This window comes from Thunnus thynnus, chromosome 19, assembly GCF_963924715.1.
Source record: "Thunnus thynnus chromosome 19, fThuThy2.1, whole genome shotgun sequence".
NCBI lineage: Eukaryota > Metazoa > Chordata > Actinopteri > Scombriformes > Scombridae > Thunnus > Thunnus thynnus.
Window position 1 is genome coordinate 3,389,973 of NC_089535.1, and position 27,431 is coordinate 3,417,403.

The 27,431-nt window shown below is 38.6% G+C and overlaps 1 protein-coding gene across 3 annotated transcripts; it reads right to left on the reverse strand.

Annotated features, from left to right (window-relative positions):
- Positions 1 to 1,884: 1,884 nt before the first annotated feature.
- LOC137170313 (gasdermin-E-like) lies at positions 1,885 to 27,431 on the reverse strand. Of its 3 annotated transcripts, none has more exons than XM_067573581.1 (10): positions 27,048 to 27,431; positions 24,808 to 25,009; positions 24,419 to 24,584; positions 18,709 to 18,802; positions 17,971 to 18,012; positions 4,720 to 4,776; positions 3,730 to 3,857; positions 3,333 to 3,468; positions 3,185 to 3,255; positions 1,885 to 2,292 (listed from the first exon to the last, which is right to left on the reverse strand). In XM_067573581.1, the coding sequence occupies exons 1-10, from the start codon at positions 27,256 to 27,258 to the stop codon at positions 2,059 to 2,061; spliced, it is 1,341 nt and encodes a 446-aa protein (XP_067429682.1). In that variant the 5' UTR covers positions 27,259 to 27,431; the 3' UTR covers positions 1,885 to 2,058. The 3 variants fall into 3 exon arrangements, with proteins under 3 accessions (XP_067429682.1, XP_067429681.1, XP_067429680.1); XM_067573580.1 differs by lacking the exons at positions 3,185 to 3,255; positions 3,333 to 3,468; positions 3,730 to 3,857; positions 4,720 to 4,776 and adding exons at positions 14,631 to 14,701; positions 14,796 to 14,931; positions 15,071 to 15,198; positions 17,750 to 17,806; XM_067573579.1 differs by lacking the exons at positions 1,885 to 2,292; positions 3,185 to 3,255; positions 3,333 to 3,468; positions 3,730 to 3,857; positions 4,720 to 4,776 and adding exons at positions 10,697 to 12,529; positions 14,631 to 14,701; positions 14,796 to 14,931; positions 15,071 to 15,198; positions 17,750 to 17,806.

Consider the following 27,431-nt stretch of genomic DNA (forward strand, 5'->3'; position numbering starts at 1 on the left):
TTCATTCAGACCCTGGTGGATGGTCTGTGCCCAGAGATAAGAGTCATTTTTATCAGGCATTGTGTGGCATGGCAGTGTGCCAGACTGAATGATGTTAAGAGATATTGTATAAGGGCTGAGACTGTTGTTCAAGATGAAAGAAACCAATAAATGAAGAAATGAAGAAATCCAACAACAGCCAAGAAGCTTCAGCTGGTCCGGCCTGCCTACTATGCTTCAGCTGACAGAGGCCGTGGATGAGGAGCTTCTCTTCTGACAACAGAGAAGACTGAAGAGCGATGTCTGCTGAAGGTGTCATCAAATGGGTCACTGGGCCAAAGATTGTACTGCCATAATGCCAGAGGAATGGGATGGCAAATGAGGAACATCACGCCCACCACCTGGTAATATGTCTGTGAGCAGATTGTTTGGAGGTAGGAATCAATCATCTCAAGGGTTATGACCATCTATCTTTAAATCTTGCCACCATTTGTCAGGAGGATCTTGAACAACCCCAAATAAGTGATTCTGAAAATGGTTTAGTATTGAAAAATCTGATGCTGTTGACGATTCTTTGACTGTTATGGTATGCCACTCCCCGACTGTTTCCAAGTATGATTATTGTTGGAATATAGACTATTTTTAGCTATACAAGAGTTGTATGATTTTGTTGAGGCTCATAATGGTGAAGTATTTGTGAAACATGACTTACACATGTGTGTATAAGTGTGTGTCTCATGTGACACAGGAAGATAGAGATGAATAGTTTGAAAGAGTGAGATGGACAAATGATGTAATGATGATATATTATGACTACCAGGGTGTTGAAGAGATGGTTTCCATACCACCACACATCGTAAGTGCTAGTAACCTCTCCATGGTGGTGACCCTCCACTGTACGCAAAGTACATGGGTTGTAGACTGAACTTCTTCAGAATTATGGTGATGATATCTATGTGTGACAATGTTTGAATGTTTTAGACTATGCATTGGGATGCTTTCATTTTACTATATCTTGAGTTTCTATTGAAATTTGTTAGTCATTAGCTCATATGCTTAGCATTGAGTGTAGACTTTAAAATGCTATTACCTTAATCAGTATGTAGTGGCTTACATTAATACCTAAGAGTTGACAATAAGTTGCATCACTTATATTTTTTATATGCATTTATTTTCTTATTATTGATGGTTATGGAGTATACACTGAGTAGTGATAAGTGTAATGCCTATACATATATTATCTTTAATTGACTAGGCAGAATTTGCCAGTGACACAAATTATGGATGACATAGCACCCATAAAAACTAAGTTTATTTCTGGAGGAAATACGTTGATTCTATCTGCACTCCAGAACGACCCACTGAAGCATAATGTACTGCTTTCCAAAATAGGAGCATAATATGCCGCTTTACAAAACCGTTAAAAATCACTTTTAAAAAATAATGATGGTTTATGATGTGACAACTCTGTGGTTAAGGTCTGGTTAGTTTTAGGCACAAAAACCACTTGGTTAGGATTAGGGAAAGATCATGTTTGGGGTTCAAATCATCATTTGAAATGTGGTTTCTCCTTCCTTAGGTGGTTGAAACATGAAGCAAATAGCTGTATCCTTCCCCTAAGTCCATTATTGCCCTTAAAACCAATTATCTTGCTATACACCCAACCTGCCTCCTCCTACTAAGGAAGTCACCTAATGTCACCTGAACAGCGTCACTTCCCTGGGTCTTAATTACTATGGCCACTTGATGGCATCAGTCATTCAAATGTAACTATAGGTCATTTTTGGCGCATGAATTTACAACCTATAATGTCCTTTTTTTGGGAGGACAGGCTTGATCCCTCATATAAGCTTCAGATAAACTTTTAAATGCATTTTTGCACAAAATGACTGTGTGGACACACTGTGGATTTTGAAAGAGATCTTTTAATAGCCAGTATGAAGAGGAGGAATGATTACAGCCTGGAAAACCTCTTTCAGTGTTCATATTGGCACCTGACTGTTGTGTTAAGACATAATGGAAAAATGGTGAAACCCGTAATTTAATATTGACTCTGTAATAAAAGAAGAGCTGACTACATTATGAGTGTATTTTGGGCTTCATCAAGCTGAGTCCCTGCACAACGAGACACACAAGCTCCAGCAGCAATTTTGGTGGGAACTCTGGTCTGTCCCACTGATCTCTCAGCTCTGTCAGCGTCTGATCGGTCAAACAGAGGAGCTCGGCCGCCCAGCGGAGCTCTCCTCCCTCCTGCAGGGAGGCAGGCAGAGACTCTGGGAGTTTGACTTGAGCGTTCTCCTTCAGACTGTTCACCTGGACAAGACAAGACACAGACAGACAGAGAAAGATGTTCTTGAATGTTGCTGTGAGAGATCAATACAATTTAGAGTATGTCAATCCTTCCAGGACATTGTGATTTTGCGAACGCAATAATTAACACATAGTCAAGAAATCTCCACAATATTTGCGCGAGCTCGCAATTTTACGAAATGACCACAACTTTTCTACGTGAAATGGCCAAATCACTTGGGATTCGCTTGTGATTTGGACCAATTTTGGCACTTGGTGTGGTGGTAACTTACATTATCGCAGCACATTCAGCAAGTATTCAGGTGGAAGATGGACAAATCTCACCTGCCAACAAAAATGATGCCATAGACGAGCAAAACATTTCCCAAATGTTCCCAAAGGAGGTTTGATTCAGTTAGTCAGAAGAACACAAACTGATGTTGTTCAGACAGCAAAGATGGACATAATCTACCTCAAATATAAAAATGGGCACTTTGGAAATGAAACTATATTTTTTACATTAATGCATTTATTTCAATGGCACTATGGACTAATTTTATATGGTTCTAATGTCGAGATGAACGTTTATTTAATAAAGTATTTAATTTTTTATATAACTTTGCACTGAAATATATTTGTTTCTGTGATATCTAGTATGCTTTTTATCGAAGGAAATGATTACATATGACTCTTCATTGGTAGTAGGTTTTTTAAAAATCACATTATTTTCCTTTGCTTGCACTTTTTCTAAATTCCTGCAATTTTACCGCAAAAAGACTGCATTAAAAATTGCCAATAGTATCGTAATTGTCAAACAGTCTCTGCAAAATCAAACATTTTTTGCTGCAATAATCACAAAAAACTGCAAAGTCCTGGAGGGACTGGCATGTAGATGTTGGTGAGGGAATAAACCAACCAGCTGCTGGAGGACTCTCAGTGTTTCAAGACTGCAGGTGGCCAGAAGAGCTGCAGCATCATCTGGTAGAGCTGAGAAAAATCTTTATTTTATTCATCATGTGCTGTAGATTCTGTCAAATCAGTGTGTAGTGTGTGTCAGTCCATACCGTCCATGGCACTGACTAGCAGGTGAGCAGCATCCTTCTGAGAATTGGTGACTTCAGAAACATCAAGAAGCTTCATGAATGAAGAGACAGCTGGAGACTGTTGACACTCAAACACTTTTTTACTGCTCTGATCCAACTGAAGAGAGGAAACAGAGGAAGAGATGTGTCTGCTGACTGATAAAGTCAAACCTTAAAGGACAGGTTCCGGTTGTTTCAAGTCTGTCTTAATGCAGTACTAACGTGTCCATACGTGCTATTTATTCATTTTTAAAGATCACAAACATATATCATGTCACCAGTAAATGATAAATGTTAAATGTTCCCTTCAGAAACCTCTGGAGGACCACACATAGCTTCACACAGGTTTCACCCTGACTGTTGAGAACATTGGTCTTACTGTTTCCACCAGTAGAGAGAGAGCGTCTCTGTCGTGCAGAAGCTCACTGAGTGTTTTCAGCAGATCACAACGTTTCGACTCATGAAGTTCTTCCAGCAGCTGGAGAAGAGCTGCTTTCTGAAATATGTCTGCAGGAAACACAGCAGAAGTTACCATTTAATCCAGTGAGTAAAGTAGTAAAGTTCAACACAACATAACGAAGGTCAATGTAATGATGCTAAATGTGCATCTGATATCAGGTTTTCACTGCCTGTCAGAAAAAATAAGAAATATTTTTACATGATGTTGATTACTAAACATTAAAAAAACAAACAGCCATCTTCTGCCCTCCTCATATACGTCCAGACTACTTTTTATACTGATTTCTGATCACCCTAATTACTGTAGTTGTGTAACCATTTCTAGTCTTTTCTCTGTATGTTTCCTGCATGATATGATGTAGTACAGTCTCTGCATTGCACTGATGATGATAGTAATAATAATAATAATAATAATAATAATAATATTCTGCCAGACCCTCCATGAAATTGTGATTTTGCACAATCATTAACACAAATTCAAGAAATCTCTGCAACATTTGTGATTTGCAAGAGCTTGCAATTTTGCTTAATTACCACAACTTTCTCACATGAAATGGGCAAATCAACAGACTGCTTGTGATTTGGACCAATTGTGGGATTTTGTGTCATGGTAACTTATTTCATCGCAGCGTGCTGGAAGTGATTAGATATGACTCTTCATTGGTAGTAGTTTTTTTCTTTAAATTCCATTATTTTCCTTTGCTTGCAATTTTACCTCAAAAAGAGCACATAAAATCGCTGCAAAATCAGTTTTCACCACAAGAGGGCATCTAACATTTGGCAGATGATGAACACCAGGTTTTTCAGGTGATGACTGATCTTGTTGATGATGTAGAAGTCTCAGAAACTCAGGTATGGAATATGATTTAAATGAGGTTACATTGTGAGAACATTTAAGACTCAAACTGACCTTCCGTCAGTTGTTGCAGCGTCTCATCGTCTCCGTCTGTGCTGACCCTCCACCATCCTGCCGAGGTTTCCATGGTGTCAATTTATAAGTTATTGGATATAAGATGGAATCAACAACAGCAGCATCAGTATGACAGTGAAGACAGAGATGAGCAGTAAACAACAGAACTGAGCTTCTCAGTAAAAAAAGTTTAAAAGTTGATAGAAAGCTAAAAACAGACCTTTGTTGTAACGTTTCATTGTGATGAACTGAGGTGGAATTCCTGAACACAAGTGAAGAAGAAATTATGAAGTTATGTGCTACAAACTAAATCATTGATCATCTGTCTGACATTTAATAATAATGATTGAGTTATCACAGCTGATGATGTTTCACCGAATAATTTAGTGAATTAACAATATCTGGTCACATTAACGACTTACTTTTCCTTCACAGAAGAAGAACTCGTCTGTAGCTTTTAGATGGACCATAACACTTATTTACCTATTTATCATTAATAATTAGCATCTTAGCAGTTCAAAATGGTTTATAACTCACTAAAATGTAGTTATAAGCAGATATAAGGAAATTTTAAGTGTTTATTTACTTCAGTATTTTATAACTTCTCCTTTGGAGACCTATTTTATATTATGACAGCTGTGTTTTATTATATTGTCATATATCTGTTCATTCAGCGAGAAATACTTCAGGGTGTCAACAGGAGGTGTTATGGTTGTTGACAGCTACATCATAGTGAATTATGAACCATTTATTATCTCTTTATAGACTGATTTTTAATACATAACAAAGAGTTAAAAACATGTATTAACTCTTTATAGACTAATTATTACTGATAAATAGGTGGGGGTAAACAGGAAGAGATAGCTTCCATCTTTTCTTTAAAAGAACGTGTTCAAACTGTGCAGATGTGATTTACAACAGACGCAGTAACAGAGACAGAATTGCGTCTCACCCAGAGTATTGTTATCAATGGTGATCTCCATCAGGCTGAAAGCAAAGGTGACATCTTCAGGAATAGTGAAGATTGTCTCCTCCTTCTTCTTTCTCTGAAGGAACAAACACAGCAGGATCACTGAGACACGTTTACACTCACACATTTCAGGTGTCTCATATCAGGATAAAATCCAGACATGATTTCAGGGGTTAATTCTTGTGATTCTCTATATTTTTCTTCCTGACACAGAAATACTTTTCAGAGACTGAAACTGTGATCACTATTATTAGTCTTTTGAGCCATTTCTAAACAAACTAATATGACCAAACTCTTCATAATGAAGGAACATGTCACCCAGTGCAGCGGTGTGGCTCACTAACATGTCACAGCCTCTGCAGAGGATGAATCATGACCATGGACTGAGACATTACAGACGCACTGACCTGGACTGAGGAAGGACATGACAGATTTGTGAAACTCAAACAAGCAATGAGCACAGCCCCGACCTTGGGCTTGGCAACAACCCTTTACTCAACCTGTTTGTGAAAAAGAGAGGTTTATGTCATCGATACTGTGTAGTGTGCGCATATTCTGTGTTTATAAATACCAGTTTATGTGCGGGAAATGGTGTATGCATGGTTTTTTTGTGTACGTGTCATTTATGCATCTGGCCCCTGTAGTCTAACTCTCATCAAGATCGGATACTGTTGCAGCATGGCTGCCACACAGCGTTAAAGTAATGGCAGATACATCACTAGCCCTATTAGCCTTAAGAGGATCAGAGGGATATCAGACCCTTAACCTACTAGTTCCTCATGCAGTATCCTAAATCCTAATGGAACACAAAACAAGCAATTTAACACCTGCAAGAATGATGCATTACAATGATGTCCTACTAGCCCTTCCAAATGTCACCATAACCCGTCCTGTACTTAATCCTGCTACACTTCCTGTCTTATACAGACAGCAGGTTGCTGTCTGTATAAATGGTGCAGGATGCTTTCGGTGTACATGATTTCAGGACATTGTGGAAAATGAGAGGATTTATAACATCCGCAGGTAAACAAATTGAACATGCATCACTGGTCTCTAACCTGTTAGAATCTATTTTACTCACACAGGAAGTGACTGTGTGGAAGTTTGAGGCACATACCAAAGCACAGGACTCAGTGATGCAAATATCTAGTGTTTCTTCTCCTATAACCCCTTCTGTCTCCTTAGCTGAACTGGTTAAAGCCCAGCAGAATGCTCCTACAAAAGAGCGAAAACTGTGCCAAAATGTTTGTTTTCTTATCTTACAGGACAGACACATGGGACGAAGGACTACGTGCCAACAGGGGGGATGGTAGAGACTGAAGACAGATATTGGTACACACAAAAATTTAGGTGAGCACATGCCTTCTGAGACACGTTTTGAAATTTTAAAAATTGTAGATAATAGAATTATTGTCTATAATGAATAATACAAATAATCTTTTACTCCTTAGTTGATTCTTTAAGTTAATCTTTAGTGTAATTCTTGGAGTCTGATGACCCAGACCTTCATGAGTACCTCAGTCTCTAAAAGGATTATCATTTTTAAATTATTAATTCACATTTTAACTGGATTTTTAACTTACAACTGAATCATGAAGACATCTCTCTACTGTTGGCTATCCAGTAAAGGTGTCAAATTTTAAAAGGAACATGAACTGCATGTTTCAATTGAACAAGTTACAGTTGTACAACTAAAAAATGCAAAGTCAGTAGTGAACCTGAGGACAAGATGGGTGTCTTCATGCTGTTCTTGATTGTTTGCTTGTTGAGAATCACCAGTTTTTATTTTCTTTTGTCAAAAAATGTCCATCTTTTACTTTACATGTTTTTCTGCCTAAACAGGAATCTTGACAGGCTTCTGAGTTTGAAAACATTCTTGTCAGTTTATTGTTCTTCCACGAAACAGACTTTGACTCTGATCATCAGCCAGTTAGAAGTTATTTGTAGCTGATATCTTTTGTCAGTAGTTTTTATTCTCTGTAGTTTTTCTCTCGAGGACACAAACACTCACCCACAGCAAACACGCAAATTTTTCCCACACTGCCGACACGAAGTTGTCCGTTCCAATTTTGCCATAAAATTTGACATCAGCAGTGTTGTAGACCGTCTGGTGAACAAAAGTCAGCTTCTCCATCTCCTTTAGTTTCAGCATGTTCACCATCTCCTCCTTTATCTTCCTGCAGGGAACACAGACGAGAGGAGGAGGGTTGATGATATTTAATGAATGGTGAGAATATGGAATTAAACCTATCAAACAACACTTTGTTATTCCCATGTGAAATCTTTGATGAGTTTGCAGTCCATATTCTCACCAATAATTGACTGAGAGGCCTTCACACGTGGAAACAAAGCAGAGAAACTGGAGTTTTTCTAACACTCAGAGACAAACAGAGACGTACTTGTCAGCGCAGCTCTTCCTCAGTTTTTTGATGTCCACAGTCTTTTTCTCCAGAGTGAAGGAGGACACTCCATCAATAGTGTCCACAGCTGCAGACACTTCCAGTCCAGCTTTAGCTGGATCAACTCCTGCTGCTGCACGGCCTCCACTGCTGCTGTCACTAAGGTTCTCAAAATCCTTCATCAGAACCTCCTCTGTGTACTCTGCAGGGACATTTTACCTCAGTATCTCAGAGCTTTTTATAAGTATTGCATCATTTTCACTAAAGATCTCATAATTTTGACAAAGTATTTAATAATTTTGACATTTTATGCTACTTAGGGACTGTTTGTTTTTTATCAGAGGGAAGACGGGTGGCTGGGGTGTAACTTCGTTACATATATATACATATATATATATATATATGTACGTGATGGCTATAGTTAAGAGTAACATTATATTTTACATAAAAAAACACAAAGATCTTATTAAAGATGTGTAGCCCACCTATCCCTTGTCTAATCAGGGATCGGCCCTGAGTTCTTTAAATCAACTACCTTAATGTACAATAGATAATACTTAGATGTTATCTTGTTTCTCTTTTGTTTATGTACACTATTTTATTTGTCTTGAGTCATAACTCTTGAGTAATACCCTTATTAGACTCAGTTTTATTTAAACTTGTATTAAATCTATGCACTGCAATCTACCTTTGATTGACTACTACTTAGACTACTGCAATAAAATAGGTGTATCACTCCTTTAAACAAAGCTGTCACTGATATCCATTATTAAATACTTCTAGTGAAGGAAATAACCAAACATTACACTGGAATTAGTTTTAGAAACAATGGGCATAAACTGGGTTAGCTACACAGTGACTATAAGTCCATTCACTTTAATAATGAGCTAATAAACAAACAAACGTGAACAACTGTACAACAAACTTCGAGTAGAGGTATCTACACCTGCTCTCAGAAAAATACAGTTACACGATTTTACTCAAACTTTACTTCCTCTCTTTCTCTCTCTTTACACACCTGTGTGATCCCACTCACTTAAACCAATAAATGACCAGTATTAACATACATCTGGAATACTACTTCCTTTTACCACTATGAACTCTTCAAAATAAAACAAATATTTATAACTATATATTTTTTAAAACTTATTTATTCCACTGAACCTTTTAATCTTTTAGGAAATAGCTTTTCAACCATATTTATGATGTATCTTTTAACCTTAAATTAATTTAATCTTAACATCAACTTTATTACAATGTACATACACTGTAACAAAGTTGGTATTTTTAGCCTGGCTATTTTGTACTTTTACTGTGAAACTTTAGCTACATGAAGCTGATCATCTGTATTTTAAATAGTAGACATCTTAATGTAATTAAGTATTTTTATAATGTGTTTTTGGTACTTTTACTGCTGTTTACATATAGTTTTGTGTCAGAAAACACACCTGGGGAGATGTCCGGCTCCTGCAGCAGGTCGAGCAGTGTTTGATCGCTGATCATGTACTCGACGGTTGACCAGAAGACTTTCTTTTTGACTCTGACTTTGACCAGAGTCAGCATGTCAATCTTCTGCTTGGCATTTTCGTTGTAGATGAGATCTCCCTCCGCGCCCAGACACTTCACAATTGCTTTGGTTCTAGCTGCAAACATCTCTGTGGACACGAAAAAACTAAGTCCTCGTTACTTCCTGTCAAACTGAGTTTACGGTCGGTTAAAAATCTGAGTTTCAGATCTTAACGCTTAAAAAACTCAGCATGCAAAGCAGAAAGATCAGACTGACTCTCTACTTTGTTTTACTCTTGTGGTCGAGGTGCTTCTGTCCTTTGCTCTGTAAGTCGGAGTTTGACTGAGGGCGAGGCACACACACACACGAAGTGAAAATAGTAGTGCAGGAAACTATGGCTCTCAAAACAGTGACATACAGTTTGTTTCCTGCTGCACCTCCTTTCTCCTCTTACTAACCACGCACATATATGCTCCTTCACACACATTTGGTGAGCAGATAAATCGGTTACAGCACTCCGCTCTGTTCCCAAATTATCCCGTTGTTTGTCTGTCTTTTTATCAGCCACACACACACTTACACACTGTAAATTCACTTCTCCGCCTTCACTCCTTCATTCACTTCCTGGAGGGCTGACAGTCCAGTTTCTTAAAGGTTTACATCCTTAGTGTTCATGGGTCAAATTTGACCTATATTTGAATTCGTTAACAAGCACTGAACAAAACACTAATAACCATCCAGTAAAATGTTTTATATGTTAAGTGACTTATTGTTCATCCATAGCAACAATGTATATAAATATGTAGATATGTATACACACTTACCTTGATATTTAATGTACCTTAGACCACATTTAACTTTGAATGTACAAATCGTTTTTAGTTTAAAGTTGGCCCAATTTATCTATTTTATTGTTTGGGATGAACAGAACAGGCAAATATATTATGAGACCAAGAGAGGCTAATGACAAACAAAATAATTCCCAAAATAATTTGTTTGTAATTTCTTATATGTTAAAATAAGCAATTATTGTTAAGTCTGTGGTGTTATGGGTCAACATTGACCACATATACTTTCCTATGAAAAAAGGAGAAAAGCCAATTTAATTTCAAAAAACAACACTTTATTTTGGTCAATCACACAGCAAGTGTCATCTCCGGGATGGTGTGTGTGTGTGTGTGGGTGTGTGTGTGTGGGTGTGTGGGTGTGCACGCTGTTCCAGGTGTGCAGTGAGATGGGAGAAATAAAGCAAGAGAAAGCCCCAGTCTATAAACTGTATATACAGCTGGGGAACAGGAGATGTGTATGTGTGTGTGTTGGGGGGGGGTTCAAGTCAATACTCTTTCTTGGCATGAAACATAATTTTAATATTATTACACATTATACTATTATTATAGGATTTTATTACTATTGTTTTGTTGTAATTTTTGTTTTCATGACAATTTGGCAGCATTTAGTATGTATTTCTTTGCATAAACAACCCATAATTATTACCGGGTCAAATTTGACCCATAACACAATAGATGAAACTTTTTTAATAGGCATTTTATTTTTTGTGTTTTATTGTATTCAGTAGGCCATTGTAGAGGATGTAATGAAGCTTTGTTTTGATCAGAAGAAATTAAAAGTATGTTTCACACATCTAAACTTGAACATGGGTCAAATTTGACCCAAACACAGTAGGAAGTAGTGTTTCTCCTATAATTGTACAGGCCTGGTGCCTGGTACAAGCATTGAGTGTAGACTTTAAAATGCTATTACCTTAATCAGTATGTAGTGTCTTACATTAATACCTAAGAGTTGACAATAGGTTGCATCACTTATATTTTTTATATGCATTTATTTTCTTATTATTGATGGTTATGGAGTATACACTGAGTAGTGATAAGTGTAATGCCTATACATATATTATCTTTAATTGACTAGGCAGAATTTGCCAGTGACACAAATTATGGATGACATAGCACCCGTAAAAACTAAGTTTATTTCTGGAGGAAATACGTTGATTCTATCTGCACTCCAGAACGACCCACTGAAGCATAATGTACTGCTTTCCAAAATAGGAGCGTAATATGCCGCTTTCCAAAACCGTTAAAAATCACTTTTAAAAAATAATGATGGTTTATGATGTGACAACTCTGTGGTTAAGGTCTGGTTAGGTTTAGGCACAAAAACCACTTGGTTAGGATTAGGGAAAGATCATGTTTGGGGTTCAAATCATCATTTGAAATGTGGTTTCTCCTTCCTTAGGTGGTTGAAACATGAAGCAAATAGCTGTCTCCTTCCCCTAAGTCCATTATTGCCCTTAAAACCAATTATCTTGCTATACACCCAACCTGCCTCCTCCTACTACTATGTCATCTGAACTGCGTCACTTCCCTGGGTCATAATTACTATGGCCACTTGATGGCATCTGTCATTAAACATTAATTTACAACCTATAGTGTCTTTTTCTTGACAGACTTGAAGCCTCATATAAGCTTCAGATCAACTTTTAAATCCATCTTGGCACAAAATGACTGTGTGGATTTTGGCCTCCATCACTTACATTGAAAGCACATTTGAAGGGAATCTTTTAAAAGCCAGTATTACCAGGAGGAATGATTAGAGCAAGGAAAACCTCTTTCACTGTTCATATGGACACCTGACTGTTGTCACCTGTCCTTTAATACTGACTCTATAATAAAAGAGCTGACTACATTATGAGTGTGTTTCGGGCTGCATCAAGCTGAGTCCCTGCACGACGAGACACACAAGCTCCAGCAGCACTTCTGGTGAGAAATCTGGTGTGTCCCACTGAGCTCTCAGCTCTGTCAGCATCTGATCGGTCAAACAGAGAAGCTCGGCCGCCCAGCGGAGCTCTCCTTCTTCCTGCAGGGAGATGGGCAGAGACTCTGGGAGTTTGACCTGAGCGTTCTCCTCCAGACTGTTCACCTGGACAACAAGACAAGACACAGACAGACGGAGAAAGATGTTCTTGAATGTTGCTGTGATGAGATCAGTGATCAATGCTATAATGGCAACATTTAGAGTATGTCAATCCTTCCAGGAAATTGTGATTTTGTGAACGCAATAATTAATACAAATTCAAGAAATCTCGACAATATTTGCGAGAGCTTGCAATTTAATGAGATAACCACAACTTCAGCAAGGATTCAGGTGCATTCAGGTGGAAGATGGACAAATCTCACCTGCCCATAAAAATGATGCCATAGACCGAGCAAAACAATTCCCAAATGTTCCAAAAGGAGGTTTGATTCAGTTAGTCAGAAGAACACAAGCTGATGTTGTTCAGACAGCAAAGATGGACATAATCTACCTCAAATATAAAAATGGGCACTTTGGAAATTAAACTAGGCTATATTTTTATATCAATGCATTTATTTCATTGGCATTTGGTGCTAATGCTAAGGTGAACGTTTATTCAATAAAGGCTTATTAATGGAACTTCTTTTTTATATAACTTTGAGCCCATCGTTCTCATATTCAGAGTATACATTTAAAAAATAGCACTGAAATATAGTTGTTTCTGTGATATCTAGTATGCTTTTTATTGAAGGAAATGATTAGAAACACATTATCTAATGATATAGCTACTCTGGATGGCATTACCCTGGCCTCTAGTTCCACCGTAAGGAATCTGGGAGTTATCTCTGATCAGGATATGTCCTTTAACTCCCACATAAATCAAATTTCAAAGACTGCCTTTTTTCACTTACATAATATTGCAAAAATCAGACACATCCTGTCCCAAAAAGATGCAGAAAATCTAGTCCAAGTATTTGTTACTTCTAGGCTGGATTATTGCAATTCCTTATTATCAGGCTGCCCTAACAAGTCTCTAAAGACTCTCCAGCTGGTCCAGAATGCAGCTGCACGTGTTCTGACTAAAACTAGAAAAAGAGATCACATTTCTCACATTTTAGCTTCGCTACATTGGCTTCCTGTAAAATCTAGAATAGAATTTAAAAGCCTTCTCCTAACTTACAAAGCTGTTAATGGTCAGGCACCATCATATCTTGAAGAGCTCATAATACTGTATTATCCCACTAGAACACTGCGCTCCCAGTATGCAGGCTTACTGGTGGTTCCTACAGTCTTTAAAAGTAGAATGGGAGGCAGAGCCTTCAGCTATCAGGCTCCTCTCTTGTGGAACCATCTTCCAGATTCAGTCCAGGGTGCAGACACCCTCTCTATGTTTAAGAGTAGGCTTAAAACTTTCCTTTTTGTAAAGCTTATAGTTAGGGCCGACCAGGCTCGCCTTGGATCAGCCTAGGCCTAGACTGCTGGGGGACTTCCCATGATGCACTGAGCTCCTCTCTCCTCCTCCTCCTCTCCATCTGTATGCATTCATGTAACATCAATGCATGTAACTAACTTTGCTTCTTCCTTAGATTTTTTTTGCTTTCTCATCTCACAGGAAACCCTGGGTTGCAGGCCGGTCCTTCGCAGTCCTGTTGGCATCCTTCCCTGGCTGTTGCTACTTATTGTTATTCTTATGATTGTTGTTATTCTGTCCCCCTCCTCCCCCTTTCCCTCTTTCTTTCTCTCTCTCAACCCAACTGGTCAAAGCAGATGGCCGCCCACCAAGAGCCGGGTTCTGCTTGAGGTTTCTACCCGTTAAAGGGGAGTTTTTCCTTACTGCTGTCGCCAAGTGCTGCTCATGGGGGAATTGTTGGGTCTCTGTAAATTAAAGAGTACGGTCTTGACCTGCTCTATGTGAAAAGTGCCCTGAGATTACTTTTGTTGTGATTTGGCGCTATATAAATAAAAATTGATTGATTGATTGATTGATTACATATGACTCTTCATTGGTAGTAGGTTTTTTTTTTTAAATCACATTATTTTCCTTTGCTTGCAATTTTTCTAAATTCCTGCAATTTTACCGCAAACAGACTGCATAAAAAATTGCAAATTGTATCGCAATTGTCAAGCAGCCACTGCACAATCAAACAATTTTGGCTGCAATAATCACAAAAAACTGCAAAATCCTGGAGGGACTGGCATGTAGATGTTGGTGAGGGAATAAACCAACCAGCTGCTGGAGGACTCTTAGTGTTTCAGGACTGCAGGTAGCCAGAAGAGCTGCAGCATCATCTGGTAAACCTGGGGAGAAAAAATAACAGAGAATTTTTTAAAATTTATTCATCATGTGCTGTAGATTCTGTTAAATCAGTGTGTAGTGTGTGTCGGTCCTTACTGTCCACGGCACTGACTAGCAGGTGAGCAGCATCCTTCTGAGAATTGGAGACTTCAGAAACATCAAGAAGAGCCATGAATGAAGAGACAGCTGGAGACTCTGGACACTCAAACACTCCTTTACTGCTCTGATCCAACTGAAGAGAGGAAACAGGTGAAGGTGTGACATATATCATGTCTCCAGTAAGTGATAAATGTTCCCTTCAGAAACCTCTGGAGGACCACACATAGCTTCGCACAGGTTTTCACCCTGACTGTTGAGAACATTGGTCTTACTGTTTCCTCCAGAAGAGAGAGAGCGTCTCTGTCGTGCAGAAGCTCACTGAGTGTTTTCAGCAGATCACAACGTCTCGACTCACAAAGTTTTGCCAGCGGCTGGAGAAGAGCTGCTTTCTGAAATATGTCTGCAGGAAACACAACAGCAGTTACCATTTAATCCAGTGAGTAAAGTAGGAAAGTTCAATACAACGTAACGAAGGTCAATGTAATGATGCTAAATTTGTATCTGATATCAGGTTTTCACTTCCTGTCAGGAAAATAAATATTTTTACATGATGTTGATTACTAAACATTAAAAACAACAAGCAGTCATCTTTGCCCTCCCTATATACTCCCAGACTGATTTCTGATCACCCTAATTACTGTAATTGTGTAACCATTTCTAGCCTTTTCTCTGTATGTTTCCTGCATGATATGATGTAGTACAGTCTCTGCTTCTTGACACTGCTCATAAGCTGCTGTTGCTCACAAGATCACTGTCTGATTCTGCTCACTGTGACTTGCTCTTTCCTGCTCCTACTACTGCTGTATTTCACATCCGTCAGCATGTCAACCTCAAGATCAGAAATCAAGTAGCGTCATTATGCTTCTGTCTTCTCAAATGATGATTGACAACTTCAAACTTTTCTCATAATAACAAGATGAGGATCTCATAATTATGAGAAAACTATCTCATAATTATAATTATTAATAATTATAAGATACTTAAATATGACTATGAGATAAGGTCTCCAATTTATTTTTCTTTGGTGAACGCAATGTCCTTCCATAATTTCCTGCATTGCACTGATAATAATAATAATAATGATAATAATAATAATAATAATAATAATAATAATAATAATAATAATAATAATAATAATAATAATAATAATAATAATAATAATAATAATTAAAGCTGCAAGCAGCGTTGGTCGGGACCTCGCACTCTGGCCCGTCAGGATCAGATCATTTTGCTTTTTAAAAATGAGGGATATTTCTTACAAGTGTGGGGTGCTTTTATTTTGAAAGTTTGATTGAAATGTGTACTGTCAGGTGTGTAGAGACAATAAGTAACTGCAGCTGGACACAGAATAATACTCATATATTTGAATGGAGAGTGTGAGCGAACCCACACCTTTTTGAACATTTACTGCGTCCACATAGTTTTAGATACAAACTTCATTTGAACTTTAAATGAGTCACGAGACTTTGACCTACAAATCTTAAATTTACATGTTTTTTCTATCTTTCACTGTTTTTGAGATATTAGAGTGTGAGTTTTAAAGTCTTTTCTTGCTCCTCCTGTGATTTTATAATGAGTGTGTATTGCAGAATGTTTCACAGCACTGAGGGAGTGACATCACCAGGAGCAGTTGGAGAGGAGGATTTTAGAGTACGCTTCTTGCGAAAACTCCTCATAAATACCATGACTTTGGCCAAATCTTACATTAAAAATCATATTTTAGTAGGAAATTTCGTGGTGAATCCATTGATACAGGTTTGAAAGTGGTCAGACTTATAGATTAGATGTCAGAAGCCTCTGTTTGACACAAAGTTCATGCCTCCCCATTGTTTTACATTGTAAGGGTAATGTGGCACTTCAACTTTCAAGGCTTATGAAATCCAAACCGTTTGAGTTATTACAAAGTTTTTGACAGCTTTTTTTCAGCACAGTGTCATAAGTCATCTATTAAAGTTTGAAGCCAATACCATTAACGCCTTCGGAGGAGATGGCGTTTGTTCGGGGGCCAAAATTGGGGTTAAAGTCTTATTTTGAAAGGCTGATTGCGGACTTCCTGTTGGATTTAGGTCAGGGATGTCAGTATGTATGTATGATTTGTAGGTCTTGATGAGACGAATAATTGAGTTTTGGTTTGGTCTCTCTACGACATTCCTACGGGCCGTGGCAACCATTTTAGTTACATAGGTGGCGCTAGAGAGCGCATTTTGGCACTTTGGGGGATAATTTTTACATTTTATCAAATTTTTACCAGACCTGATGTGCGTGCCAAATTTGGTGAGTTTTTGAGCATGTTTAGGGGGTCAAATTAAGGGATTAAGTGGCGTAATAATAAAGAAATAAATAAAAAAAGAAAGAAACAAACAAACAAACACACAAAAAACAATAGGGTCCTCGCCCTTACAGTAGTCCTTTGCCTTTTGGGCTCGGTCCCTAATAATATTCCACCAGTCCCTCCATGAAATTGTGATTTTGCGATCACAATCATTAACACAAATTCAAGAAATCTCCACAATATTTGCGAGAGCTTGCAATTTTGCTAAATTAAGACAACTTTTCACATGAAATGGGCAAATCAACAGATTGCTTGTGATTTGGACCAATTGTGGGATTTTGTGTCGTGGTAACTTATGTCATCGCAGTGCATAGGAAGTGATTAGATTTTGTCCTTCATTATTTCACATTATTTTCCTTTGCTTGCAATTTTTCCAAATTCCTGCAATTTTGCCACAAAAAGAGCACAAAACATGTCAAATTTTATCACAATTTTTGAGAAAAACCGCTGCAAAATCAGTTTTCTCCACAAGAGGGCAGCTAACATGTGGCAGATGATGAACACCAGGTTTTTCAGGTGATGACTGATCTTGTTGATGATGTAGAAGTTTCAGAAACTCAGGTATGGAATATGATTTAAATGAGGTTACATTGTGAGAACATTTAAGACTCAAACTGACCTTCCGTCAGTTGTTGCAGCGTCTCGTCGTCTCCATCTGTGCTGACCTTCCACCATCCTGACGAGGTTTCCATGGTATCAATTTATAAGTTATTGGATATAAGATGGAATCAACAACAGCAGCATCAATATGACAGTGAAGACAGAGATGAGCAGTAAACAACAGAACTGATCTTCTCAGTAAAAATAAGTTGAAAAGTTGATAGAAAGCTAAAAACAGACCTTTGTTGTAACGTTTCATATTGATGAATCGAGGTGGAATTCCTGAACACAAGTGAAGAACAAGTTATGAAGTTATCTCTTCATCTCCATCTGCTGTTATATTAACCTGTGATGTCTATCTAGATTCAAACACCAGACGTATAAACACACAAAAATAAAAGAATCTTATATTTCCGAAGGCAGAATGTGCTCATCTCACTTGTCTTCACACCTGTAAACATGTTTGTTATCATTAATAATCAGTATCTAAACAGTTAAAAATGATTTACAACTCACTATAATGTAGTTATAAGCAGATATAAGGAAATTTTAAGTGTTTATTTACTTCTCCTATGGAGACCTATTTTGTAATATGACCGCTGTGTTTTATTATAATGTCATTCATTATTTGTTCATACAGCAGAAAATACTTCAAGGTGTCAACAGGAGGAGTTATAGTTGTTGACTAATACATTAATAAAAACTTATATCTGCTGACAGCTACATTATAGCGAAGTATAAACCATTTATTATCTCTTTACAGACTGATTTTTAATACATAACAAAGAGTTATAAACATGTATTTAGTCTTCATAGACTAATTATTACTGATACATAGGTGGGGTAACAGGAAGAGATAGCTTCCGTCTTTTCTTTAACAGAACGTGTTCAAACTGTGCAGATGTGATTTACAGCAGCACTAACATGAGTTATGTGGGTGAGTAGAGATGCAGTAACAGAGACAGAGTTGTGTCTCACCCAGAGTATTGTCCTCAGTGGTGATCTCCATCAGGCTGTAAGCGAAGGTGACATCTTCGGGAACAGTGAAGCTTGTCATGTCCTTCTTCTTCCTCTGAAGGAACAAACACAGCAGGATCACTGAGACACGGTACACTTCTTGTGATTCTCTATATTTTTCTTTCTGACATAGAAATACTTTTCAGAGACTGCCAATAGGATCACTGTTATTTGTCTTTGGAGCTGTTTTTAAACAAACCAACGTGACCAAACTCTTCATAATGAAGGAACATGTCATGTTTTTGAACAACAACAGAGGTCACAGCACAGAGGAATAAGATATATCAGGCTTTGGATACACAAAGAATACTTGTTAGTAGATCAGTTTATTGTCAGTTTAGATCCAAACATGAAGTAAACATAGTAAATCACCAGAATGATCCTTAGATACAATTACACTCGGATCCCTTGATATCTAAAAGCTATCTGACCCGAGATGCGTGAAGTGAATTAAGACTCAGATCCTCTCAGTTTTCACACACTTTGATGAAGTAAAGAGATTTTTTTAGAGTCTATTTACTTGGTGTTTGGAGGTTTACCTTAAAATAATCCTCCACAGATTCATCATTTCACTCCTGTGACATCATCAGACTCATAATGGACAGTTTTTGGATGAAAGGAATGAAATGGATGAAAATTGATGCAGCAAAACCAGAGATATCGTCTTTTTTAGTCCACACATTCTTCTTCTTTTTCAAAACATGTTGCTCACATTATCCACAATGCACCTGGAGATTGTGGTGCGTTACGTAATGGATATTTTTACTCCTATGTTTTATTGTTTTAAGATTATGTGCGCTCTTTGTCTTCTCAACCCAACCGCCAGAATAAAACGTTGGCGTTTCTGCAAACCATGGATACGTTGAATGTCTACATTTCATACGTTGAATGTCTATGTTTCATTGTTGGCCATTATCAGTTGAATAATGATGTTTTATGATGTGACAACACTGTGGTTAACCCATAAGAACCCGGACCCTTTTCTCCTTAAAGGAAAATTATGGGGAATATAAAAGAGACCAAATGGACCACAAGGAACACATTTCTGATTTTTTTTTTTAAATTCTACCTTCAGTGTCAAAGATCTGTAATGTAACATATATGTCATAACGATATTTCCCTAACTTGTTTTATATCAATTTTTTCAAGAAATGTGGTCAGAACAGGTTAAATGTAATACAGCACGTCTTATTAAAGCATCAGAATTTTTAAATGGGTTGAAACCTACCTTTTAGTGACAAAAAACAAACTTTTTAAAATTAGCTAGTTCTGTCACATTTGCTGACCATTTTGGAAGTGATGTCATAGGTACACAGATTCACACATTGTCACATGACTGCACCAGGATGTTCAGTAGATGTCACTTTAGGGACTTCATGAGTTAAAATCAAGGATAAAGCTGTATAAGGAATTTTCCAGAACACTGAAAGGGATGGTGACACCTGTGTCACTGTGGGTTCTTATGGGTTAAGGTCTGGTTAGGTTTAGGCACAAGGTTAGGGAAAGATTAGGGAAGAGAAAGATCATGGTTTGGATTAAAATAATAAAATAAAATTTAAAAAAACGGCTGCTAATGTCATCTCACTTAATGAAGTCTCACTAAAGACACCCAGTTTTGTCACCAGAAAAAGGGTCAACATCTCGGTTGAAATGGGAAGTGGGCATTGGTTTCGAGGTGGTCTTGACCCGTGCTCTCTGCTGCAGCTAACTTCCTAGCCATCCACTGACCCCTCCTCCTGCTAATGAGAAAGTCAGTTCATATAGATCTCATGTGAACTACGTCACTTTAGAAACATTGATATATGTATTGTTGAAATGTTGATATGCTACGTATTACACATGATGAAATGAAGAGATTCAACATATTCATGGTTTGCAGAAACATACAATGCCAACGTTTTATTCTGGTGACCAGGCTGGTCTTCTGTTAGGCCTATACTGTCTTAGGCTGTGTGGCAGCCCTGGAGCTGCTAGCCTCAGAGATGAGATCACTTCATTCTAACTCAACACCCCCAGATATTTTTTTACTTTTCAAACTTTGGCCCCAGCCGACACTGTGATATCATCAGTGACATCATCAGTTCCCTATTTATAAGACTTTTTACACAGAACACATGGAAACACACTGTGGAGGGGAAAAAAAAGATCATTAGAAGTGTACTGTTGGAGAAAATACATATATTAAGGTTTTGATGATCGTTAATCCGGTGTAGAAGTGTGTTCAATTGATTAGTTCTGTCTTTAAAGAACATGATACACTCTTGACCCTGTCTATTGATCTTTATATGTTGTGATCACATTGTTCTGTTTTACGCAAAATGTCTGTTAGGAAAAGAAGAAATAAGAAAGGTTATCAGAAGTGCATGATACATGATGAAGTGATCGTTGAAAAAAGGGAAACTAAATGCAAGAACTGGAAACTGTATGAGACAGGCATGACTCCATACATGGAATTGTTATCGATTATCTTGCAGGAAACAGGTGTCTGCAGACAGAGAAGTGTGACTGTACACAAGATTCTTGTATTGATAGTTGTGTTGGGTGGAGGCTGAAAGTATAAAGCGTTTGTGTGAGGAGGGGACAAAAATGATTATGAAGGCTGTGCAAAGATGATGTGTTATAAACATGGTGAATGGACATGTGCACATCTGAAACTGAGGAATGAATTACAGTACATAGTTGTTTAGTTTAAATCAGACTGAAAATCTGAAAATCTGAGAAAACAACTATGTAAACTATAAAAGGGAAAAGAAAGGGAAAAAGGATGTAGGTTGGCAGACATTTATCTATGGGATAAAGAGAGTGTTGTGAGTGATATGAAAAAGAATAGAGACAGATAAGGAAAAAGCAGATAAGAAATCTCACCCAGGGCTGGTCCTGGACTGTCCCCCTGCAACAGCACCACAACCACCCCCGTACCAGTCACAACCTGAAGGAGATGCCAACTGTTGAACCCCGCCTCCACCAACACAGCCAGCCTCACAGACACACAGCAGCCTCAGATGTCCAGATCTTGATGGATTAGCAGCAGTGGGAGACACTGACGATCATATATAAACCCACTCGTCTCCCCACCAGGCGTAGCCTACCACATTCGACATGCTGAGCAGCAGTGCAAAGAGCACCATGCATGAGTAGAAGCTGTGGCGGTTGCATCCTTTCACTCACATTCTGACCCTTCATCACCAGCTCGACTGCTACTATCACCTTCGTCACATGACCTCTCTCACCAAAGAAACATTCTGTTCTCTCTTTTGAGGCAGCCCAGAGGAACTGATGGAGCAGTGGTAACTATGCCTATTGTGGAGGTACCAAATCCACAGGGAGGGCAGAATGGTGCGCCATTAACCATGCATGTGTACCGTCCATGGAGACACAGTGACCTGAAGGAACTACAACACCCCTCCGAGGTAGGAGGAGGTGAATTCTGCCTGCAAATCCAGGAACTAATGTGTCACCATCGCCCGACTTCAGGAGAAATTCAGATACTGCTGAAATGGAAACTGGGCATTGGCATGGGTCATGTGGAAGGAACTGGTGATGCAGCCTGACCACTCAACCAGGATATTTCATGGAGTGTCCAGCCTTGTTGAAGGACCTTTACCAGAAATCAAAAACAATGCGATTAAACATTGCATTCATGTGGACAGAGACTGGCTCGCTGATGTGCTGGGGTATGCTAGGCACGCAGAAAAGGTAATAAAACAAGCCAGCGATAAAGTAACAAAGAAGAACCAGGGGGGACAGGAAGAGACCTGGAAGAGGGTGGAGAAGGAAAAGAGTCAGGATTGCTAAGTGGTGCCCATTATAAATCTCAGTAAATCATTCGGTTCTATATTTGTGGGATTACATGCAGTGCATACACTCTCACAAAGAGGCCAAAATTATGTCAGCACGACAATGACATCATTGACTGTCTCTGATCCAAGGCTGACAGATGTTTCAATTGAACTATGGGTATGATGAAGAATGCAGCACCTTTAATAACTGTCACGCCTAAATCTGATTACAGATCATGCAGAACCCCGTATCCACTTAAACCAGTGGCTATTGAGGGAATAACACCAGTTTCAATGTGCACACCTATCTTTCCAGTCAAAAAGGCACAGCAGGAGTGCCAGCTTATGACTGGGAGGTTTGTCCAAGATTTAAAAGCAGTGAATGATGCAGTCCATGCCAGGCGGTACCTGATCCTCACACAATTCTAACACAGGTACCAAATAACAGTAAGTGTTTTACTGCAGTCAACCTCGCAAATACATTTTTCAGCATACCAGTACATCCAGATTAGCAATTCTGGTTTGCATTCACAATGAAAGAAAAAACATGCATGCATTCACAAGAATGAGTCAGGGTTATGTAGGATCACCTACAGTGTACTCTGCAGCTCTACATGAGAACTTGGAGGGATTTCACCCTCCCTGCAGTAGTAAACTGGTTTGTAGATGTAGATGTTCTCCTTTTGTGCGCAGAAATAGAAGAGGCCTGTAAGACTGACACGTTAGCACTGCCACAGTATTAAGCAACACAAGGCCACAAAGCCAGTCTTTCTACACTGCAGTGGTTAAAAAAGGAAGTAACATTCCTAGGTCAACTGATTTCCCAAGAAGGAAAGAGAAAGTCAGATGACAGGATCCAAGCCATCTTAAAAATTCCAAAACCAAGCACAAAAAACCAAATGATGGCATTTTTGGGCATCCCTGACTATGCCCAGATCACACAGTCTCTGCAGAGGATGACACATGACCATGGACTGAGACTTACAGATGCACTGACCTGGACTGAGGAAGGACATGACAGTTTTATGAAACTCAAACAAGCACTGACCACAGCCCCTTGGGCTTGTAGACCCACAACTGGGCATCCTATCCCCAAGCCCCTTGGGCTTGTAGACCCACAACTGGGCATCCTATCCCCAAGCCCCTTGGGCTTGTAGACCCACAACTGGGCATCCTATCCCCAAGCCCCTTGGGCTTGTAAACCCACAACTGTGTGGCCACAACAACACATGCATCACTGGTGTCTAACCTGTTAGACTCTATTTTAGTCCCACAGGAAGTGGCTGTGTGCAAGTGTGAGGCACATACCAAAGCACAGGACTCAAGTGTCAAGAGGAAATGAAAGCACAGCAAAGGCAGCTACACAAGCTCCAATCCAAATTGTGATGCAAATGTCTAGCGTCCCAGCAGAATGCTCCTACAAAAGAGCGAAAACTGTACCAAAATGTTTGTTTTCTTATCTTACAGGACAGACACATGGGAAGAAGGACTACGTGTCAACAGGGGGGACTGAAGACAGATATTGGTACACACAAAAATTTAGGTGAGCACATGCCTTCTGAGACATGTTTTGAAATTTTAAAAATTGTAGAAAATAGAGTTATTGTCTATGATGAATAATACAAATAATTTTTTAATCCTCAGCTGGTTCTTTAAGGTAATCTTAAGTGTAATTCTTAGAAGTTTGATGAATACAGGCCCAGACCTTCATAAGTGCCTCAGTCTCTAAAAGGATTCTCATTTTTAAATTAGAATTCATGTACATTTAACTGGATTTTTCATCACATAAAACAGACTTTGACTCAGCCAGTTAGAAGTTATTTGTAGCTCACATCTTTTGTCTGTCATTTTTTATTCTCAGTAGTTTTTCTCTCAGAGACACAAACACTCACCCACAGCGAAATCCCGAATTTTTCACACACTGCCGACACAAGGCCGTTCTTTCCAGTTTTGCCATAAAACGTGACAGGAGCAGTGTTGTAGACCCTCTGGTGAACAAAAGTCAGCTTCTCCGTCTCCTTTAGTTTCAGCATGTCCACCATCTTCTCCTTTATCTTCCTGCAGGGAACACAGACGAGAGGAGAAGGGTTGAGGATATTTAATGAAACGTGAGAATATGGAATTAGGGTTAGGGTTAGGTTTTGTTATTCCCATGTGAGATGTTTGATGAGTTTGCAGTCCATATTCCTACTAATAATTGACTGAGAGGCCTTCACATGTGGAAACAAAGCAGAGAAAGTGTGTGTGTTTTTCTAACACTCAGAGACAAACAGAGACGTACTTGTCAGCGCAGCTCTCCTTCAGTTTTTTGATGTCCACAGTCTTTTTCCTCAGAGTGAAGGAGGACGCTCCATCCACAGTGTCCACAGCTGCAGACACTTCCAGTTTGACTTTAGGTGCATCAACTCCTGCTGCTGCACGGCCTCCACTGCTGCTGTCACTGAAGTTCTCAAAATCCATCATCAGATCCTTCTCTGTGTACTCTGCAGGGACATTTTACCTCATTTTTTATAAGTATTGCATCATTTTCACTAAAGATCTCATAATCTGGGCTACTCATCTCATAATTTTGACTAAATATTTTATAATTTGGCTACTTTGGTGATAATTTTGACAAAGTACTTCATAATTTTGACATTTTATGCTACTTAGGGACTGTTCGTTATTTACCAGAGGGAAGTGGGGTGGCTGTGGTGTAACTTCATTTTATTTATTTTTTTATCTTGACCCTCCCCAGAGCAGCAAAAAATTTTTCCTTGAGCCTCCCAGAGTGATTTTTTTGATTGACTGATTGATTTTATTTTGAACATGTTAAAGCAACAAAATAAAATATGTAGGCAGCAAAACAAAACAAGTAGAAATAACGGCAAACTTTCAGTAAACAACGCAAATAATAACCATTCAATGTTCAAAAAGCACATAGGATGAAGTACTTTTCTAGTCCTATCCCTTTTTTTTATACATTATCAATCAAATCAAAGCCAAAAACATTCAAAACAACACAAGAGAATAAAGACAACTAGCATAGAAACAATAACAAAAAACAACACAAGTCCACCTCCCGCCACCATAAATAACCATATTTTATTATATTCACACCAAAGTTAGGTAGTATTGGAGACAATAAAAAAGCAAAGGTTGACTTTTTTCCTACCATTACGTGTAATAGCGAACTGACCTCTGACCTCCCTTCCCTCGTCAGGAAAAAAAAGCAAACTACCAGCTCAACTTCCTCAACTTAGTACTCTCCTATAGTACTGCAAAAGTTATCTATGATAATTCCAGACCATCAAAGGGTAGGTTTTTAATGCCAGCCAGCTGTCGTGTATGTTACTGTTTATCTGGGTAAACGGTCATTAAAATGCACCTGTTGCTAATGTTGGCTGTGTGCGCGCTGAGATGTATGTGTGTAAGATGTGTAGGCTTATTAAATGTTGTTGGTTTTGTGTGGTAGGAGGGCGGCTGTCATGCACCTTTATACTGCTGAAGTGCATACAGCTTGTGTGATGATGTGATTATTATTTGTAAGGGGGAATTGCATTTTGCTTAAGAAATTATGTTTGTTTAGGTGAGAACTCCTCACTCCCTCCCTGCTGTTTGCTCATTACATTGGCTGGACTAAATTAGGTAACTTTTGCAGTACTATAGGAGAGGACACAGTAAGTTGGGCTGGTAGTTTGCTTTGTTTTCACCCCGATGAGGGAATGGGGCTCAGAGGGTCATGGATTGAGAGTCACAGTTCAATCAAGTGAAAATATTTATAGCTCCAGGTAGGGCAGCTACCGCCCTCCCTCTGATAAATGATGAACACTCCCTAAGGAGACAGAACGCACACAAAGTGAGTCATTCCTGTCTTGCTATAACAAGTCAAACAGACATTTTTATAGTCATCAGTGATTGGTCAAATCATGCCAATTTATGGATTTATGGCAAACAGCTACGGGATAAATGCCCCATTTATCCGTGTACATGTCACATTTCCCCCATGACTCAGAAAACCAACAGCCTCCAAGCCATAGAGCGCAATCCTTCTCTCAATGTCATGCACTCAGAAAGAAAGCAAACAAACAATGATCTTCCCGCCACAATTCTGTACATTAAAACGATAAACCAATCCTACTTCTACACCGTCATCCGGTAGAACGTCACTTGAAAAGGAAAAAAAAGTATTTAAAATAAATACAAAACGCAACTATTCAAAGTAGTCCCCCAGTGTTTAAAAAATATATTACGTGCCTCCTCGTTTTGTACCACCCCCTCACCGTCATAAATAACTAACAATCCCTTGATACACACACATACATACATACACACACACACACATATATATATATACATTTAAGTATATGCTACAGTTGAGAGTAAGATTTTACGTTTAAAAAACATGATGAAACTTTAACTACACGAAGCTGATCACCTGTATAATAAATACAAGCCTTCTACATGTAATTAAGTATTTTTATAATGTGTTTTTGGTACTTTTACCGCTGTTAACATATAGTTTTGTGTCAGAATACACACCTGGGGAGATGTTCGGGTCCTGCAGCAGATCGAGCAGCGTAAGATCGCTGATCTTGTACTTGACGACCGACCAGAAGGTTTTTACTTTGACTTTGACCAGAGTCAGCATCTCAATTTTCAAGTTGGCATTTTCGTTGTAGATGAGATCTCCGTCCGCGCCCAGATGCTTCACAGCTGCTTCAGCTTTAGCTGCAAACATCTCTGAGCACATCTCTGTGGTCACAAAAGCTCACCGAGTCCCAGTAATGTCTTGTCAAACTGAGTTTACAATCTGTTAAAAATCAAAAGTTTTCAGATCTTAACTCTTAAAAAGGAAGAGGACAAAAATCTCAGCACGCGAAGCAAAAAGATCAGACTGACTCTGATTCAACAAGAGGCTTTACT